General features: G+C 37.8%; 1 protein-coding gene across 1 annotated transcript in view; it reads left to right on the forward strand.

Moving 5' to 3' along the window:
• CDC73 (cell division cycle 73) overlaps positions 1–21885 on the forward strand; it is a 110756-nt gene that overhangs the window by 14016 nt on the left and 74855 nt on the right. The window contains exons 8-9 of the mRNA XM_065675056.1: positions 11068–11166; positions 12395–12473. Coding sequence (XP_065531128.1) covers positions 11068–11166; positions 12395–12473 — 178 coding nt within the window. The remainder of the gene's footprint in view (positions 1–11067; positions 11167–12394; positions 12474–21885) is intronic.

Genomic DNA, 21885 nt, shown 5'->3' on the forward strand with positions numbered 1-21885 from the left:
TATGAAACTCTGATATGTTGTCTCAGGCAGATCATTCCTTACGTTCATTTGGAGAATTCTGATCAGGGAAGCATGATACCCCTTGAGAAATGCTGATTTCGGTTTTCGGTATGATACTGGAATTGCTAATGTGCCTGATAATTGTTTTTACATTTTCACTCTCTGGTTGGTGCAGATTTATCTGCAGTCTCTTGAATTCTCGTAGAATATTTAAAAACAAAATTGACTTCAACTGTAGTTACATACCATGTAGCGTCTGACTTTTTTTGATCTCTGGATTCCTTTAGAATTCCTGGGTGCATGGTAGCAAAGAGTGAGCATCACAAAGTTTCAGTTTTATTGTTTCTTTACAGAAATTGCTTCAGTCTGAGTCAGCTCCTCAAGATCTCTTCTCCACAGAGGAAAAACTTCTGTGTATGAGCTTTCCCAGTGTTCTCTGTAGTAAACAAGATAGTTTAAGGTGCAAAAGGGAAACAGTAGGAAGATCAGGCCGCAGCAGAAAGAAAATAATCTATTGTCCTTATCAACTTCCTCGCAGGTTTCCTATGTCCTTGAGCAAGCTACTCCTCAAAATTGTATGTAGGTGTCAATAACTATACCTATGCAGTATTTTATGATTTTCCTTTTGGACCCATTTTCTGATTCCAAAGTTTGATTTTTAGTTAAAAAAGCTGCTTTTTTTTTTTTTTTTTTTTTTTTTTTTTGCATTATAGAACTGCTCCAGGTTTGGTTGGTGTGTTTTGTTGTTTGATTTTTTTAAATTCTGGTTGTTTTTTTTTTTTCCTAGGTCTCTAGTGATGTAGTGTTTTTCCTTAGTATCTTTAGAGGTTGTCATGATGGTGGCAGTGTGCCCTTTTAGATGCTGCTTTTAGTTATCTTTTGATAGCATCTTTATTGTTGTATAGCTCCCTTTGCTGAAATTAGTGGTGAATTTTTTTTCCTGGCTGTAGGGCTGGGTTTTGTTTGTTTGTGTTCATTTTGGTTTTTTATTGTTTTTTGTTTTGTTTTCCATTTACAAGAATGTTGAATTTAAGTGCATTGATATTCCTGTTGTAGAATGTTCTCCAGCACCTATCTCTCTAGAATAGGTACAATGGACTAAATCGAGAGATGATTTTCCTTTCGTGACTGCTGTGGCCAGTTGCTCCCAGAAGCAGTTGCTTACTGTAGCTAAAGTATTAACCACTGAATCATTTCCCTTGTTGACACTTAATCCAACCTGCAGAGTTACTGGATCTCTCTTAACTACTGTTTTCTTCTTTGGAAGTCTCTGTAATGTTGCCTTCATATTTGCAATATAACCCTAATGCTCTGATTTGGGACAGGTTATCAGGTTACTATTATTCAGTGATTGTCATTCATAGGTTATTTGACTCAAAGCTTTCTATAATACACCTGTACAAATTCCTCTTACCCTGTTTTGATCAGATGCTGTGTTGATCCCTTGCTGTCTTTTTACTGATTTTTGTGAGGTTCCTATTGTTTGTAAAATCAGACATTTCAGCTCACCTGTCTGCTTTTCATTTTAAGATTTTTAGAACTTGCGTTTGTCTGCTTGCTTATCTTTGAGGTTTGTTTAGACCTTTTTGAGGTATTTTTCCATGGTTTTCTGCGTGATTATTATGCAGTTCTACCTACTATTGGAAATACTGTTGAGTTTAATTGCTAGTGGATGAGTCATACTGCACTGTCTGTTTTAAATATCTGTTGCCCTTCCTCAAGTCTGTAGTGTCTTCAACATTTTATGAATAATGTGACATTTTTATGTAATCACTTCTCAGAGACAAATTGGATCTATTGAGTCTTAAGGTGGGTTCCCTCTCCCCTACTCCCTCCCTCCCCCCCCCCCCCAGTAGCTTAATTTTAGAACTCTTTGAAGGGATATATTGTTTAAAGCAATTGAATTTAAGGTTTGGGTAAAGGTATACAGCATAACACTACAGTCACAGTGAGTCAACTGACAGTCTAACCAACTAAAAAGTTAGTGAGATTTTTAAAAGCAGTAATAAATAGTTGATGCTAGATCTGCCTCTGAATACTTTGATCATTCTTTTAACAGCCACAGTTGATTTGCGCTAGAAAAGATTAGTCTCTTCTGTTTGTCTTCACTCTTCATGCAGTCCAGTTTTCATTCTTCATCTTTACCCTGATTTTTATGTCTGTTTGCAAAGGAATTGCTGGGTTAAGATCTAATACAGATGGATGTTCTGGGGGAAAGAAGCAGTACAGGTGTAGAGAATATTTACCATCAGAAGTGTTTAAAGTCTTAAATTGTAATTACTGCTTTGGAGAGCTTTCAGTTCTGTTGCTTACATGTTACTAAATGTCTGACTGTTTTTTAAAATAAACCATTTAACAACTAGGAAAAAGAATTTGAACTGAAATTTATTACTTTTGTGTTCTTCATGAATAGTCCTTTTATCTTTATAATCACCTGTAGCAGGCTTCAGCCATCTTTTCTGAAGGGAAAACCATCCTCATTCCATCTCAACTCTAAATGTGGTTTTGACAGTTGAATGCTTCCCATAGGAACAAATGAAGCAGGAGTTTCATCATTCACAGATGTGTTTGGAGGGCTTATTTTTGTTGGTGACTTGCAATGTACTTAATTTTTTTACAATTTTTTGTTAATCTCCCAGATTGCTTAGAAATATTTCTTAGATAGGCAGCATGGTAACTGAGTGGGCTGGGTTGAACATGCTCTGCTCGTGCGTAGAGAATTCTTAAAACTTGAATCTTGGAAATGCACAACTAGTGGCCTTCTGAACACTTAGCTTTCTGAAATGAGCCAGTGTTCTTATAAGAATAGTGAGCTCTGGGCATTTTTGCTGTTTGTTTTTTATTTTGTTTTGTTCTTAAGTCTTCCATCCTGACCTTGTCGGGATGCCAGGTGCCCAATGAGCTTTTCTATCACTCGCCTCAACAGCAGGACAGGGTGGGGTGAAAATAAGATGGAAAAAACCCTGTGGGTCAAGATAAAGACAATTTAATGAAGGGACAAGCAAAGGACACACACAGAAGCAAAGGAAAATAAGTTATTTATTCTCTACTTATCATCATCATGCTATGTCCAGCTACTTCCTCAGAAGCAGGGCTTCAGTACATGTAGCAGTTGCTTTAGAGGACAAATGTCATTAACAGATTACCCTCCTCCCTTCACCTTCTCTCTTTTAGCTTTTATTGCTGAGCAGACATCATATGGTATGCAATATCCCTTTGGTCAGTTTGGGTCAGCTGTCCTGGCTGTGTCCACTCTCATGATCTTGCCCAGCCCCAGCCTACGGATGGGGGAAATGTTGGAGAGACAGCCTTGATGCTGTGTGAGCACAGCACAGTAGTGACACTACTAACAAAGCGGCGCTACCAGTGACTTGCCAGCTACCAATACAAAGCATAGCAGTAGGAGGGCTGCTGCGGTCAAAATGAACTCCATCGCAGCCAGACCCGATACGTAGGGATACGTTATGAATTATTGCTGAAACTTTGAAGTTTGGGTAGTGCTCTTGTTTCATATTTTCTCACAGTTGTGAGTGCATTAAAATTACCTCTAAGCCTACGTACAGGAGAAAATATAAAATCCATCATATCGAACATAGGAAAAGTTTTTAAGATTATACCACATAACCTTTTTAAATCACTTTGACTAAGATTGGAACAATGGCTATACATGCTTCATGTATGTGAGTCCAGACACAGATACACATTTGTGTATACGTGCAGCAGCTGAGTGGGACTTGTCCAGCTGCTAGCTTTGTGGATTTCTCAGCGTCTTTAAACAGATAGGTAAATCCCTTCTTTACTGTTTTCCTGGAGCTTTTTGTAAGTCTTCTGAAGACTTTGTAAGGCAGTAGGAGTCTGCAGTGACCTGTACAGTGTCTTAACATTACCATGTGCCTGGATACATTCCAGGGAAAAGCAGTGAAGCAGAGCCATGGAAGCTGGACATCAGAAATCTGAAGTCAAGGTAGACATTTTTCTAATGGAATTAGCTGTGTATAAAACCAGTGATCAAATGTGGGCTCCTTATGCAGGCATCCAATAATAATGAAGAAACTATTTAAATCAGTAAAACTTGGTATGGGATCAGAGTTACGTGAAACTTGGTCCTTCCAGGTTGATAACCTTCGAATTATAAAATTATATCTTTTGCCGATATGAAGTTGTTTCTTAATGTGCATATTGCTAGGTCTAGGCTGAAATGTTGAAGCAGAGGTCTCATTATTTTCTCATTCTTCACTTCTGCAGACTGACCAATTTGATTCTTTCACAATCTGGTTAGTTAATTGTTTCTCTGTTTAATATTTACCAAAGACTTAACAGAATATTCTGAATTATGTTTATTTTATATATGCAAATTGCCTTCTTTCCAATAGAGAAGTAATCCTGAATCACATAGAATATTTTTTAGGCCTTAGTTGTGGTAATTTTATATTCTGTGTTTTCCTGTGAAAGACTTGCACTACGCTATTCAACACATATTTTTCTTAAGCTTTATTTTGAAAGCACAGGAATATTTATTTATTTTTTTTTTATAACAAGCAATTTGTTTAAATGTTTGTTTGGGGTTTTTTGTTGTGTGGTTGGTTTTTTTATTTTTTTTCGTGTTCATAACTTTTTAGATTTGCTGCCTTTAGCTGTTGCAGTCCTATTCTAATGTCCTAGTTATCTATACATTTCTTTGCATAAAAAAGTAGATGATCCTTCATTTATTATATATGTATAAAAAAATGGCATTAATGCAGACAGGAATGGACTCAGCTCAGACTTGATTTTGTAGATCATGACTGAGTTGTATGTATTAAATTCCATATTCTTGATTGTATTTCCTCACTGCCTCACCCCCAGCTTCTGGGCATTTTTGTGGGCATGGTAGTGAGAAGTCCAGAACTGAGTAAGATGATTGAAGTTAGTAGCTGACCTAGCTGGAGGGATTAGTGCTTTCCTTGTATGAGGTGTTTACCTCGGATCTACCCCACAAACCACAGATTTATCTAATAAAGTATCTTCCTCTGAGCTATTTCAGAATGCTATTCCTTTGTGGTTTTCTTTATTCCTATACATACCTATTAAATAGCAGAACTTACCATTTTCTGTAAATGAATCTTATCTTTACGGTGGTCAATATTTTTAGTTTCTTATCACCAAGAGAATATTACCACTGCAGTTAGTATTTGCAGACTTTTACTTTTAATTAAATGTTATTTTATTTGTAGGCTTGATCATCTTAATAGTACCTAATGTATTTGAAGTAAATGCTGTGAGAAATATTTTTTTTTCAGATATTTTGAGTTCTCATATTTTTGTTCTGATCTCTTCTGAGCATTCTTACTAGTGAGGTCACCTAGGAGAGGATTAATACTACAGTGATAATAATTATAAAGGTAAATTCTTTTCTATGATTTTATAACTCTAAAATATTTAAAGTAACATTCTAGAAAGACTAATGTAGTATTTTGATCACTTCTGATAGCTAGAATATCCAAGAGTAAAATTTTGGATATTCTAGAAGAAATTATTTTATTGTAAAAGCAACTTTACATATGGGCTCTAGGTGGCAGAATTAGTCTGTGATCCTGAAATTCATAGTGGTGGTGAATTTAATAGGGAAACTGAAAAGGCAAAGGTGTGCCAGGTTTATAGCAACTAGTATCCTCATTAGTGTTTTCAAATAGAACAAGCGTGTAGTTTTAGCATGGCAGTGCACAAGTGTAATGGCATGGTATATATAGCTTAAGTTCCCAGCTCCACTTTACCTTACATTAGCTTACTTAGAAAAACTGGGAAGACTGTTCTGTTGCTGCTAGGCACTAGTGCAAGTGTTTTGCATACAGTATTCAAAGGGAAGATTAGCCAGATTATAAAAATGGTATTTCTATTGAGCAATAATAAATCTTGTTTTGTAAACAGGTACCTTGAATTTGTTAGAAAAATCTGTAGAATAAAGCATGCTTCCTGAAAGCAAATTCAGATTGACTATAAAGCAATTTCACCATTCTTAAGCATTACTTCTATAACTATTAAAAAAGAATAAAAATCCATATGCTGCTTTCATAGGAGAAATAAACTCATATTATGTATGGGAGGGGTTTTTGAGCAGATTTTAAGCTGTGCTATATCTCAAAATGTTATAGTGTTGCTGCTCTCATACTTTTGAATTAGCCTTTGTGCTATTTCAAACTAAATGTTTCACCTGTCTTTCATAAAATATGCCTGCTATTAAAGTATAGTGAAGATAGTATGGAACAAGTGAGGAGTAGAACTTCTTATTGGCAACTCAGTCCACAAATACACTGGGCTAATAGCTGTACTTCCAATTCAGTGCAGTAGAAGTACTACTATAAATACTTGAATGAACCGTTTGACTGGAATATAAAAAAAGGTTCTTTGATTCCCAGAGAAACTTTTTGTGAAAGGGTTAGGGTCTGATTCCCCACTTCTTCCCCCTAACAGTTAATAGCAAATTCAGTTTTATTAATAGTTTTTGATAGATTTCCTGACCTTTAAAAGAAATTGTCATGTACTCTGTTTCTGTTGGTTACCTATATAAATTATAGTACTTGTTACGAGTCTCTTAAAATACTGTTGTCCTGGGAGAACAACTATGGTAACCTATTTATTTAGGAGATTCTTTTTAAAGTTGTCTGTTGGTAGTGTGCTTGTTTTATGACTTACTGTAGTAAGGTATGTACAGGTCAAAATCACATGGAGAATAGTTTGAGGTACTGTGAGCTCTCTGCAAACGTGTCTGTCAGTGCCATTGGGCATCTTGTGCATTTTAGGTGTTATTCAAATGAAAGCAAGTAAGGAAAATGGGAGAGGTGCATGTGTATGCACTTCAAAAAGGAGGATTGAGTTCATCACAACTATATAATTGAAGATCATGTGTTTTATTTGAAGGGCTCTTGTATAAGGAGAGGAAAGATGCTGGCTCAGAAATCATGGAATTTTTTATGGTTTTAATAAGCACAGTGCGGAGGATACCAATAGGTTGCATAGCTGTTCTACTAACGTATTTGCATGCTTGCAGTTGCTCGTGACAGTCTCAGAATATCAGTCTTGCATATGTTCAAACTTTGATTCTGAGTACAGCCTAGCACACAATATGAAAATACAGTGCTTTAGGATTATCTTTTAAATTAGAAAAGCAAGGAGGAGAGAAGATCAATATTTGTGAACAGCTCACAAGTTGAATAGGCAATTCTGAGGCATCGGAAAGTGATGCCTTGAGTAAGGATTCCAGATTTAAATGTGTACTTTAAATTTAAATGTAGAAAATATTTTTAGATAAGCAGTTCATCAGTTTGTGTTCCGTATTAACAATTTTGTAATTTCTGCTGTACTTTTAGGAGATCACCTGAATGCTGTTTACATTTTTCATGTCATGCAGTACATAAGAGTTGCTGAAAATGTGTGACACGAATACTGCGTTTCTGATACTGCATCATGCTTTTCAGTCTTGTCAGTGGCTGCAAAGTACATGGGAGTATGCCTGAGCATATCAAGCACATGTGTAAAGAAGTGCAGTAGGGACTGGATTCTTCCTTCTCCAGCCCTACTAGAAGTTTGGACAGTGTTTATCAGATTCCACAGATCTTGATCATTCTGAGATGCATGTCAATAAGTTGATTTCTTGTTTGACAGCTCAAAAAGGAGTTTGAGTTTATACGCTTGTTCCTAGGCTTTTCTCTCTGTAGTGAGATACCAGAATGTAAAATTAGATTGAAAATTGCTTACAGCTTAGCTATGGGAAAGTTTTGAAGCCCTATAAGCCTTTCTGTGTAGCAGTGAATATGCTTCTAGTTTAGTATGTTAGATTTAGAATTTTATTTTTGTTCAGATGATTGAGATAAAGTATGCTTTTTTTTTCCCTCAGGAATTGTTTTCTATGAAGTTGAAATTGGTATTTCTCTTTGATGATTACTATTATGAAAAAGAAGTATTTTTATTACAAAAGGAGTCTTGGTAATCATGTAACTTGATGGAGTCTTTCCCAGCAGAGGAGGCTGATCTTACTTATTATTTCTCCTTAAACAGCCTGGTGTTAAATCAACACCAGTGATAGTAACTATACTTGATGTTTGTTAGTCTCTGTGTAAAGGGATAGAGCATCTGTGCAGTAATTTTTGAGAATTTACATACAGTTGCAGTATGACTATGTGACTCTATTTCTGTAAGATGGTTGACTACATTTATCTGACTATAGCTGCTGTTATTGATTGTCTTTTGACTACTGTTGTTCTCCCTTCCAATTTACATCTAGTGCATGAGTCTTCATTTTGGAAGCCTGAGTGAGGATGGGCAGAATAACGTATTACAATAAGGCTTTATTTAAGGCAATATCAAAACCCTGATTTAGTCTACCCTGAAACATTTTGCCCCCTAAGTGATGATGAATTATGAGGTGTAGACACAGTTGGAATCAACAAAGAGCTTTCAATGGGAGTAGCAGTGCTCAAGGCAGGTAACAACAAGGATTGGTGGAATTGGTCTTTTACATAATAAGGATTTTCTTAAACATGTTTTTTAAAGCATGTTCAGGCTTTTTAAAGACTTAGTGCAGAAAAGCATGTTCTATTTTCTTCATTTTTTTCTTTCTTTTCCTCTTTTTCTGTGCTGTCCCCAGATGAGAAGTTTTTGGTAATAAAATGTTGCACTTAGTATTAAGTTTAACTAAATGTAGGGCAGAAGCTAGGGGATATTCGTATTCTGATCTCTGAAGGGATGAACAATGGAAACTAGAGGTCTTGGAACTCTGCAGGGCTTTGCAAATCAGTTGGTGCCTGCCGAAGACTTCCTGCTCAGTCATTTTTCTGTCATAGTAATGTAATCCCACATCACCAACCAAGCCCATAAACAGCAAGATAATGACATTGGTTTGAGTGCTTGTTAAAATACTGCTGTGTTTTCCCCTTAGAAACATGTATTAGTTGTGGCCTTGGGGAACCTGCATTTTCATTCTATGGGAAAAGACATGAGCAAGAACACTCTGTAATTCCATGCTTATTAGCAACTTATTTTCAGATAGGAGAAAATCCTGTGAGTGGGGGTGGTTTGTTTGTTTGGTTTTTGTTTATTTGATTTTTTTGGTTTGGGTTTTTTTTTATCTGAAAGAATTTTTAATTTTGTCCAGGTTATTTCAGGCTATTGAAACCTGAGATGCTAAAATGCCTTTGAAAAAAAAATCCTCATTTGAAATTTAAGCTCACTTTAAGAGTATGTTAACTATAGGTTTTGTGAATGAAATATGATGTGAAAGCTGGTCATAGCTGCCATGTGACTGAAGGAAGATTCGGCTGCTACATAGAGAATCACTCATATAAAATTCCTCCTCTTGTTGTTTAATTAGTTCCTTCTCCTGAACTTCAGAAGACTGAGTAGCTTGTCATTTCGAAGAGACAGAATGTGATAAAGCAAAGCAGTGACAAGAATTGTGATTGATAGGCTGCCCAGTCCACAGTTTGGGAGAAATCTGTGAATTCCCAGTAAAAGTGTGTAGTTTAGACTTATGTTCTGAAGAACAGAACTGATCATGTAGTTGATATATTCATGGCTCACAGCTCTTTCAAGTTTTTCCACACCACCTCCCATACTCCCTCCCCCAGGACTTTTCTGACTGAAAAGAAGTTCACACACAGTTTTGTGTGAGTTCTTTCAGTCTTTGTGAAAAGAACTGGGTTTTCTCAAGGAATGGCTTTGCCTTTGTAAGTGGTTTCTGGTGGTCTTCCAGTTCCTGCCCCTCCGGTCTGGAGCAGATTGCCAGCATGGTGGCTGAGGTCAAGTGAAAAGGCTTAGAGAACTTTTGCATTACAGCATTCAAAATTATTTCTGCACAATTCACCACAGAAGTCTTTGTTTTGTATTTCGTGCATTTATTTTATAACACCAGTGGTGTTAAATAACACTGCTTCAGTGTTAGTACACAATACTCTGGAAGAATCTAAGCATTTTGTGAATACCTTATACTGTTCTGAACCATGAAAAAGCTGTTTTCCTTAATTGATAAAAGGTTTCTTTTACTGATGAACTGTTACCGAAAATTGACGGTAATGACAGATGTTGTGTACACATACATCTATAGCTTAAATGCCTATTGAGTGGTAACGTAAAACGCGTATGCCTTTCAAAAATGTAATTAGTGTTTACATTTTTGTTTAGAATAAAGAGTCCTACTATTACCACCAGGAGGAATGTTTTTTTAAAAACCTTGATTGGTATTTGTTCAGCTGTGTCTCAGTGGTGTGGTTATCTGACAAACTTGTGAATGTGATCGCTGTACTTGCTTCCTCCAGTTTAAAATGAAAGGCTCTACTACTCAAATTACTTGGTGCCAAATGGAGTGAAATTGTAACTCAGGATAAATATTAAAATAACTGCACCACACTGAGATGGGTTTGAGCCTGTGAACTGTTAACAACCAGCTGAAGCATGTTCTGCCCTGCTCAGGAGCCTTGCTGGAAAGCACAGGGAGTGGTTGCCTGTGTTGCCTCAGCAGGATCAGGGTTCATGAGGACTGTCTCCTAAGAGGAGCTGAGCATGCTCTCTTGGTGGAGGAAAGCTTTTAGCAGGGTTAGGCAAACAAAGGAGCTGTGCCCAAGACATCTTGTCTGGAGGCCAGAAGTGAGCAGGCAGGCTCTCATTAGCAGATGTGTACTTGGGTCTCATGTGTGAGACTTGTTCTGGAAATCTTGAGCAAAACCTTTTCCTTCTTAGTACGTCATGAAGAGTTCTGAAGGGACTGTAAGGGCATGGTAGACAAGAGGGGAGAAGCAGATTACAAGAGCTTTGTGAATAGTTTGGTTTACCTTGTGGTGTAATGACGCCAGTTAGGTTTAGGAAGTTCGGGCCTTAAAGAATAGGGGGTAGCACATAGAGGACTTAAAGAATAGGTGCCTTGAAACTTTGAATTCCGTCGCAGAAATGTAATCAGGAAACATCTATTTAGAAAATTGATGTATTAGTTCTGTTTTTTCTGTGAAGCACAAGTTGACTAAATGATGTCTTTAACCTGTGGTGTTACATGAAACCCATATGTTCAGCAAGGTTCATGGTATCTCGTATGTTTTTCAGAACTTTGCGAAGAATATTTTTGCAATTCTTCAATCAGTAAAAGCCAGAGAAGAAGGCCGAGCACCTGAGCAAAGACCTGCACCAAATACAGCACCAACGGTAAGAGCAGCACTTTGATTACGAAGGCTGTGACCCCAAAAGTGAGTGTCATGTCATAATTAAATATGAAGTTTAACTTCAAGCACAAGTTCATAGATTCTCTTTGTCTTAGATTGTGTATTAGTATATAAGGAGTTGAATATATTGGTTTTATTTATTCAGTATGTTGCTGATAGAGATAAAATTGCTAGTGCCAGCTTCTGCATCTATCAAACATTAGTGACATCCTGCATCTATTTGTGAAAAATATATTGGATGAGACTACTGCCATTTCAAACAAAATATTTTGCAGTTTTTCTGACAGATAGGATAGCAAATGTTTTCAGAATCTGGAAAATGACTCATGAGTAGGAACAGCTTGAACCAGTTTTCTTTGGCCTGTAAAATCAGGAGGACAGACCTGGAGCCTTACTGGTTAAGTCTTTCTAGGTATTAGACAGGATTTGTTTTGTCTTACGATGTTTACTATTGAGTTCTATTAAACCTAATATATTTTTGAACTAAGTGGCAGTCTGCTATAAAAGCTGTTTAATCATACTTGGATTTGTTTTTGCTGCTACTGCATTTAGCTAAGAACGAAATTTAAATAGCAAGATGAATTCCAACATCTAAATATTTACTTAGTGTTGCATTTTGTAAATTGTGCACAGCAATATTCAAATGTCCCATTCAGAATAGTTGTGAATATATAACGAAGGCATCCACAAAAAAGATAGGATCAGTATTTAGTGAGCCTCTATTTTAAAACTTTTTTTCTCCAGAGTGCCTTTTTTTTCCTCCAACTTTGTTTTTATGCTGTAGGTTTAGCAGAATTTTAGCTTAATTGGGCTGGCAAGGAACATGGTGTGTTCCTTGTGGTTGTGTGTGTGGTTGAAGGCTTAATCATGAATTGTCAGTTGACAGGATTTTTTCCCCTGCTAATTCTTGAGATATTACAAAAACTTAGTGATTTCATAACACATTAAACTTTTAGCTAATGCAGTTTATTACTGCTACTTTAGTTTTGCCTCTGGGAGTTGTCATAGTTTTCAGTATGTACTTCTAAACTCTGTCAGATTGTTAGTGGATGTTGAAGGAAAACATAAGAGAATTTTTCAAATTCATTGGAACTCCTACAAAAATGAACTAATTTTATACTCCTGAGCAGTTACCTGTAATGCCTTACTAAGTTCAAAACCCATGAAATACCTTTTAGTATGTTTTACAGTTTTTATTTAACCTGTTTTAGGATCCCACTTTACGAAATAAGCAACCTATTCCAGCTGCCTACAACAGATACGATCAGGAGAGATTCAAAGGCAAAGAGGGTAAGTTGATTGTAATACTTCTAAAACTAAAAGTAAATAAATTGTGAAATGAAATGAAACCAACAACCTGTAAAATTAGGGTTAGGAGTTTTTCTGTGCCATTACTTTTCAAGGCTAAAACAAGACAAAAAAAACCCCCAAAGCAGTAACTCTGCCTAAAGATAGCTTTTCCAAGTAATAAAGTCTAAAAATGTTATTTATTAGAAATTATTTCTTAGGAAGCAAACAAAACTCAGAACTATTTATGCATTCTTCTGAGGGCTTTCATTTCTTGCTGCTAGAACTTACATGCTACTAAATTGCATTTTAAATTATAGATGAGCTATTCAGCTTGCATCTTTTAGAGTATTTGGCTTTGTTCAAGGTAGTACCTTTTTTTGTGCAGAACATTCATATGCTGTGAATTCTCAGATTTTGGAAGAGCTGTACTGTAGGTGATTGTTCAATTTTATATTGAAATGGTGTGATTGGTTTTGCTATATAAATAAAAAGCAAGAGTATATCACATTACTACTTGGATATTCAGTTTTGATTGCAACGGGAGAAAGAAAAGCATAAAATATAACACCAGCGGAGAATTTCATGCCGTAAGAAATTTGTGAAGGTTGTGTTTTCCATGCACCTCATACTGGATAATATACAACAGTTTGAAAATCTAACTGTAGCTATTTCTGCAGTTACTTAAAAAAACAAATAACCCAAGTTTAGTAAATATGCACTTACACCTGAATACATCCCTTTGGTTTATGGTTTTGTGTGTGCGAAACTTACTATAGCAAAATTGGTCATATATTCTGTTATATCCTCTTGATGTCTGTTCTGGGTTGGCCTTAATATATGTTGATTTCAGTGCAGCAGTTTTTACTGCTACTCATTGACAATTGCATTTGGGGGTAGAAGGAAAAGGCTAAGCAGAATAGTGAGTGGCTTTTTCAGCATAGAAAAATAATCTGCAGTAGCATTCATGAAGAATTAAGTGTTATAAGAGTCAGGAAAAGAAAGGGGGGAACATGGGGGAATGGGACACCAACAAACCCAAAAATCCAAATCGGTCTTTCCATAAATGTTTTAATTAGAATCATCGAATAGCTGGGTTTGGAAAGAACCTTAAGATCATCTAGTTCCAAACCCCCTGCCATGGGCAGGGATGCCTCCCACTAAACCATGTCACCCAATTAGAATTTATTCAGTTTTTTTCTGATAATATTTTAATTCTTCAGTGGTGGCATATTTGCCAAGTTGTCTTTCTTTTACTGTCATTACCTATTAAGAGGTAAAAATAGTAGATAGCTGTACTGTACAGTATGAAATAAAAGGTGGAGAAAGAAATTAATGGACAGTTCAAATGTAAAATTGCCTATAATTCATTGTGGACTCTTTCAACAAGAACCTTAGGTAAAGGAATAGTCTGCATGCCCCTAGATGACGTAGTTCCAGTAAGCAACCTCTGTAGATAACATCTGTACTGAGCAGGTGAATGTATTTTATGCTTTTACCCCATGTGTGTGGTTTGAGAGGGAGCAGAAAATAACAGGATTTGCATGGCAGGAAAAAGAACCCAGAAGTGTTTTTCAAGCAGCTCACCAGTGCACAATTAATGTAGAGGTTTCTAAGCAGAAATCAAAAAAGAGATTAAATGATTGCAAGGGAAAAACAAATGCTTTTGCCTGTAATTAATAATAATTAATGATACAAATATTCCATTTGTATATTAATGTGATTCTAAGAATGTGGTCTTGGGGTTTCCTTCAGTGCTGAAGCGGACTGGACTGCAGCTTTTGTTGCAGTTGAAAGGTTCTTCTGTGATGTGGTTTTGAAATGCCTCAGATGGTTATATTCTACTAGGGTAGCTATCATTGGCACTTCTTCCTAGGACATGTTTACATGCCTTAAGTTTCTGGTTTCTTGTATTTGGCGTAGTCACATATGGAGTTAATTTTATATTTTAGTTTTCTGGTTGTATTAAGAGAAATACACTGCTTAGGCATAGTACTGGTGTAATACCAATTTAGGTAAGCATAGGCTAACACTGGAAATAGAAATTCTGTGTTAAAAAGAATGTATTTCAAACACAGGTTGACTTATGAAAGGTATTGAAGCATCTACAGAAGTTAGATAGAATTACTCATTAATATCTAGATTTCTTAGGAGAGAGCCTAGAGATACTTGAGATACCTCAGTTACAAATTAAATTTGTAAAACAGTAAATATTCTTGTTTACTTCTGATGTATTCTGTTATAAAACTGTAAATTCTTAACATTTTAGTCTGACTGAAACTCACAGTGCAGGTGGTTTTCAAAAGCTATAATTGGGCATTAATGGTTTCCAATGCGATTTGCTTAAAAGTGATATGGTTGCAAGTGACATGTATAGTTCATAAGTGAGCTCATTCCTTGAAGGATTTTTATTTTGGTTGCCCTCAGAATTAACTTGTGGCCCCCAGATATTCAGTGCAGAAATGAGATTGGAAGCAGAAATAGCCATCAATAAAAATAAAAGAAAGCATTTGTTGTTCCTGAAAGACAGTTCTTGGGTTTTACAGCTAATGTAGTAAGAACTCGGAATTACAGCATGCTTATGGGAAGCTTGCAGTGTTGGGGGTTTTGGTAAGGAAGTCTGAAGTAATTAGTAATGATGGGTAACATGTGACATAAAGTTAAACCCTGTAGATTTGTGGAAACTCTTCAAATTGACACATCTTACTCTATATGGCCGTGCATGTGGTTGACTAGAAATTGTGCAAGGGAGGATTTTATGATGCGTGTAACATGTGTAGTAGTGATTTTGGTGACAGATTAAAACAAAGCCAAGAGAAGCATTTTCTCCAAGCTTTTGTCTTTGTGTTTTACCTGTTTGCTCTTTCCTCAGAGGTATTAAAACAATAGGCAGAATTCACAGTAATCCTCTCCTAGGTGCATCCTGGTTGCTGCTTATTGTCTATGTGCAGTTTCATGTAATGCTACAGTATTCATGAAAATTTAAAGTTCAGGTAGCAAAGATGTGATGTGTTATTTCTTTGAATATTTGTTTGGTTTAATACAGAATTCTTCTGTTAACAGTATTGCTCCTAGCATAAACAGTTCAAAGCTTTGTTGAGGTTTAAGTCCAGCCTCGGAACCACGCAGCTGCTTGCTCACTCCCCTCTTTGTTCTGCCTGCCCTGCTCCCAGAGGGATGGGGAGGAGAATCAAAAGAATGTAAACCCCGTGGGTTGAGATAAGAACAGTCTAGTAACTAAGGTATAACACAAACCCACTATTACTGCCAATAATAATAATGATAAGGGAAATAGCAAGGGGAGAGAACTAAAAGGATAAAGGGAAAAGAACCCCAACAAAACAACAAGGCAATAAGCATAAGTGATGCACAATACAGTTGCTCGCCACCAGCTGACTGATACCCAGCCTGACCCGAGTAGCAGTCTGGGCATTCCAGGTAACTCTTCGCAGTTTACATACTGGGCATGATGTGCTGTGGTATGGAATACTTCTTTGGCTAGTTTGGGTCAGGCATCCTGTCTCTGCTTCCTGCCAGCTTCTTGTGCTCCTTCTCACTGGCAGAGCATAAAAGACTGAAAAGTCTTTGATCGGGATAAGCATTTGTTAGCAACAACTAAAAACATCGGTGTGCTATCAGCATTGTTCTAAGACTAAAGCCAAAAACGCAGCACTCTACTAGCTACTAAGCAGGAGAAAAATAACTGTTACAGCTGAACTTGGGACAAGCTCATACAACTAAGACAGTAAATATAGGAATTTTAACATACGGTGCATTAAGTAAACTGCTGAGTTGCAGGCAAATTTCTCTGCTTCTTATGATGGATCATTATTTCTGATGAGGTATACCAGGATACCTTTCTGGTTGGCTTAAGTAAAACTTTCATGCCAGATGGGACAGGCATTGCTGCTGGAATGGTTTAGACTGCTTTAATAGTAAATGTGAGGGGTGTGGTAATTGTAAAGTACTGCTCCTGAGGAGCAAGTAATCAGTTTTATCTGAAGTAAGTGGAACTGCTTATGCAGCTCTGAGTCAGTAGTTGCTAGCTTTATCTCAAATAGGTGTCTTGTTCCTGTAGCTTTGGTTAGGCAGGAGACGAAATCTTTCCTTTGACATTCTTAAGTTCTGTGATGTGTGCCATAGGAAATGTATTAGAATGTCTCTTGCAGTAGCACTCTATGTCCTGGATATTTCTGCAGAGAAATGTGTCACTCAGCAGTGCACCCATCATGCTACACTGTTCAAATGGTTTTCAGGTGAGGAGGCAAACTCCCTGTAATTACTTTGCTTGACTATTGTTTTCTTCCTGTTGGTTTTGTTTCTTTCATGTTAGCAGTCAGTGATGGTATCCTCTCTTCAACAATGTAGAGCTCCATTCTGCACTAAACTTTCCCTGCTTTTGCTTTTGTATTTTTATTTCTTTCCTTCATACTCCTCATTAGGGACTGATTTGACAGGACAAGGAGTAATGGGTTTAAACCTAAACAGGGGAAGCTCAGGTTAGCTATAAGGAAGAAGTTCTTTACTGTGAGGGTGGTGAGGAACCGGAACAGGTTGCCCAAGGAAGTGGTAAAGGCTTCATCCCTGGCAGTGTTCAAGGCCAGGTTGGACAGAGCCTTGGGCAACATGGGCTAGGATGAGGCGTTCCTGCCCATGGCAGGTGGGTTGGAACTAAGAGGAAATATGTGCAAGAGGTTCACATTTGGAAAAAGAAGTTACAATCTGTCTCTGCTTTCTGGTGTGACCAAGTAGTTTGATAACTTTCAGTGCTGTAAATCCACTTCAGTGCTGGAATACAGAGTTTCATGCTGTAATTTTTTTTCTTTTAGCACTCTGAGAAACTTTCATGAACTCTGAGTTAATTACTTGTAGTATTATTGCTGAAATATTATATATGAACTGTGTAGAGAGTATTGTGAACTAATAAGTGTAGCTTGGAAATCTAGATGTAACTAACCTTCTACTTGTCAGGGTGTAGTACTGAAAAGGACTATTCAGTAAACTCTTACCCAGAATGAAATTTGGTGTCAGTGATTTAATTACCATGGGTGTGAAGTGGGGTAGTGAATCATTTCCAGGCATTCTGCAGAGCTGTTGCTATCTGGGGTTTGAAGAGTATACAGCTGAAAAAAAAAAAGAGAAAAGTGGTTATTCAGTCTTACTCATCCACAGACTAAATTCAAATTTTTAACTTGAGCTCTTCAGTATTTCAGAGACACACTGCTTTGGTCTGTCTCTGTTTGCCTAGACTTTCTTCCAGAAATTCAGGTTAATTTGAGTCTTTTTAAAGCTGTTATTCTTTTAGGAATGTGTCAGTGCTCAAGTTTGCACCTGCATTGGATGGCTAGAACTGCAGCAGGTGCAGAATCAAAATGCAAAGTGACCTAGATGGGCGTAGAGCAGAGGGCTTTAACTACATGCATGGCACTTTGAACATTAATAATTGTATGCAGGGAGGTGGAATATACGCCCAGTTGGTGATGGAGAAAATAACCAGTCAAAAAGTTAATGCATTAGGGTACATATTTTCATTTCCAGGTCTAATTCTTTTAAATAAGAAAGCACTCATATTTATGCATGATGATGCTAGAAAGGTAACTAGTGCTGAACCATGCTGAGTGTTATTCTTTTGACACTCTTCTTTCTGGAATTGTGAAAATGTGATCATAGTACATGCAATGGCTGGAGAAGTAAAGTTAGTCTTAATATTAACTGGTTTGGAAGCATTAGAGTACATGATTCATTACTTGTTATTGTGTTTAGTCTCTAAAGATATAGGCATTTGTATAGCAAGAGTCCAGTGGAAAGGCATTTGTTGATATTCGTGTTTCTAACAGTGTTTACATTTATAAAACTGATTCTAGTTGGCAAACGAGTAAAGTTGAGATACAGTTCTTCACAATACATTAATGTTGGGCTTTACTTGCATTGTTTACTCCCTAGTGTTAGGTCTGCTTTTGAAGTATTTAATGTGGACTGCTTTTTGCCTAATGAAAAATGCATGAATTGTATAAACATGTATATGAAACATACATATATTTTGTAATTTTATTGAAAAATCCCAATGTATTGAAGACTCTCCTTTTTTAACAGCTGTTGTGCATCTAATTCCAGGTTTAAAAATAAGGGTTCAAAATCTTGCCATCATGATATATTGTGTGCAGTTCTGGTGTCCTCAACATAAAAAGGACATGGAACTGTTGGAACAAGGGCTATGAGGATGATCAGGGAACTGGAACACCTCCCATATGAAGATAGGCTGAGGAAGTTGGGGCTGTTCAGCCTGGAGAAGAGAAGGCTGCGTGGAGACCTAATAGCAGCCTTGCAGTACCTGAAGGGGGCCTATAGGGATGCTGGGGAGGGACTCTGTCAGGGACTGTAGTGACAGGACAAGGGGTAATGGGTTAAAACTTAGACAGGGGAAGTTTAGATTGGATATAAGGAGGAAATTCTTTCCTGTTAGGGTGGTGAGGCACTGGAATAGGTTGCCCAGGGAAGTTGTGAATGCTCCATCCCTGGCAGTGTTCAAGGCCAGGCTGAATGAACCCTTGGGTGAGATGGTTTAGTGTGAGGTGCCCCTGCCCATGGCAGGGGAGTTGGAACTAGATGATCTTGAGGTCCTTTCCAACCCTAACTATTCTATGATTCTATGATATGTTTGCTTTAAGGGCTCTTTTCTCCTTAAATACCTTTTGTGTAATAGATTGCTTATAAATTTAACTGCTACCTCTATTACCTTTAGTGAAGCCATGATTTTGAAACTAGAGTTACAAACAAATTCTCGGCCAGGCATTAATATTTCATCTCTATGCTGGTGCATGACTCAGCAGCACAGATTTGAGCTGGTGTGGGAGGAAGGAGAGAAATACTGCTTTTGTATTCTCAGCCAGAGGGTATGGTAGTGTTTATGCTGATGTATGCTGAGGACACATCCCCTGGTTGCTTTCTGGTTTACTCCTCTTTAGTGGGGACTGTGGTTCCTCTTGTATTTGAGGTACGCTTTTGAGCAGCTGTATCAGGGTCAGCCACTGCTCTGAGAGAGTTCTCTGGAAGAAGTGCCTTTTCGCTTTCTAGCCTAGTCCTTCAATGTCTTTTACAACCAGCTACATTAACCAGCCTAACACTCTCAGCAGTTTTGAAGTGGGAATGCAGCTGTAACTGTAGAGTCCCTGGCTTGGAAGGATTTTTTTTTCTCTCTGCACAGTCTGTATACATTGAGTAGAGCTGAGGGTACCACTGCATGTGGCCAAGTGTACAAACTGTTGAAACCTTATAAAAAGGCATAAAAGTGCAAGTGGCAGGACTGTTGCTTGCAGCAGTGTTTATTTCTGTAAGAAAAGTGAGTGGCTGGCTGGTAGAATATCACATGATGAATGTGAGGATCCGGTCAAAAAAACTGCACCCTGAGAGAAGAATGTGCTGTTACCAGTTAAAGAAGGGTTTCTGTGGTTATGTGGAAGCTGACAATCCTCATCTCATTCTCCAGATGCTGGAATCAGAGTTTGAGGCAGGAAATTTGACAGTTGTTGGGCAGTTAGGAAGATGGTTTCTTCTATTCATCCCCCCTCCTTGCAGGTCCTGGGGTTTACAGTATACTTCGAGGTAGCTGCAGTAGCTGTTTGCAGGAATGTTTAGTGGATACCTGTGTCCTACTTTGACCATTGAGTATCCCTTAAATACAAATTAATGAGGAAAAGTACTATGCCATTATTTACAGATTATCAGAAATGCTTTATTTACTACCTGAGTAACTATTAAATAGCATTAGAAGGCATGTATAGGTGCTGGAAACATTAAGCAGGCAAGAATGTCCCATCTAATCCTTGAAGTAAAAGGAGTTCTTGAGGATCCTAGCTGTTTGCTTCTCCTGTTAGGATCAGCGGAAGGCTGAGAGCGGGAAGCTGCTGAGAGCCAGAGCTCTGGTAAGTGGCTTTTGTGGCTCATTAAATGAACCAGGCCAGATTTTGATAGACTTGGGGAGATTTTTGCAAAAGATGAACCTGCTGGCAGTCGAACAGCAGCTTGTTGCCTGCCTGGTGCCCCTCTCCCCTTTGATTTGCTTTCTAACTGCGGTGCTGGTTCTGTGGGTCTTTATTCCCTTTGCAGAGCTCATGGAGACTTGGTTTAGGGTTTCCTAATCAATTCAGAAAGAATGTGAAGTTTTATTAGAGGAAAAAGTAGAAATAGAGTCCAGTGTAAAGTGATAACTGAGACGGGGATCTAACATGTACAACTAATTATAGGACCAGGATTTGTGCTTGGCTGAAAGAAACCGTAGTAGGCTGGGCACAATGGGGGATGCTGCTTTGCTGGCCTTTTTAAGGGGTGTCTGTCATCTTTGGAGTTTTAGAAGAACATCTAGTTAAAGTAGCTGGAAATTCTCCATGGCACAGGCAAGAGGAAACCATAACAGGTCCATCTGAGAAGGGGAGAGGTTCTGCTGTTGTTGTTGAAAATCACAAACAACTGTCAGCCTAGATTATACACCTCCTGATTTATGTCACTCCAGGTCAGCAAAAGCCTCTCTTCAATTTAGGGAATCTCTACCAAGTATTCTGCAGGGCTACATGCACCATCTGAGATATTAATATGCTGCTTGCCCAGAAACAGTGACCTGTACAGTCACAGAGGAAGCTGTTATCTATAGAAGTGTTGGTCAGATGCAACTTAAGTATCTTTAGCTCAAATTCAGCTCTATCAGGCCTGAGCTGAGATGCAATGCATAATTACATCTTGGGGCTGGGGAGCAAGGCAGTGAACAGAAACTAGGCTTCTTTTTCTTCCCATAGTGAAGAAGACTGGATTCATGTCTGTGTATACCTGCATTTTGCTCTCTCAGAATCAATTCTGTGTGAATTCAGATGGATGATCTCAGAATCAATTCAGAAATGTGAAATCTGGCAGAAGGGAGAGGTGGCTTCGAGAAGCAAAAACGAAGGAGGCCTGGAGAATGGTGGCTTTGTGTAAAACAAAACATGAGCTGTAACAGTAGGCCTTTCTACTTAGTAGCTGGTGGTAGGTCTGATAGCCTAATTGAGGGAGTGGGGGGCTCGGGGGGAGACAGGTAAAACAAAAAAACAGTGTTCAGGAAGTAGATACCTGTCTCTGAGGTAAGATGAGTATGATCAGTTTTTAGCCGCCTTCGGGTATATTTTTCTGAGCACTGTGGAGTTATTAAATCTGGCAAACTTTTCTGCTTTATTTCCTACGAGTGTCTGATAATCTTAGTCATCTAAGGAAGAAAGGATGAGCAACCACAGATGCTTCCTAGAGCATCTGCATTGTTTTCAGGGTTGTCTGGCTTTCAATTTAAGTTAATTTACTTATCTTAAGGAGCAAGAACCTCTACCAGTCTTGAAAATCTGGTGGTTTTCTTGGAATATTTTTAGGTTCAGTATGAGCATTGCTTCGGTTC

Source organism: Lathamus discolor, chromosome 3 (assembly GCF_037157495.1).
Source record: "Lathamus discolor isolate bLatDis1 chromosome 3, bLatDis1.hap1, whole genome shotgun sequence".
Taxonomy (NCBI): domain Eukaryota; kingdom Metazoa; phylum Chordata; class Aves; order Psittaciformes; family Psittacidae; genus Lathamus; species Lathamus discolor.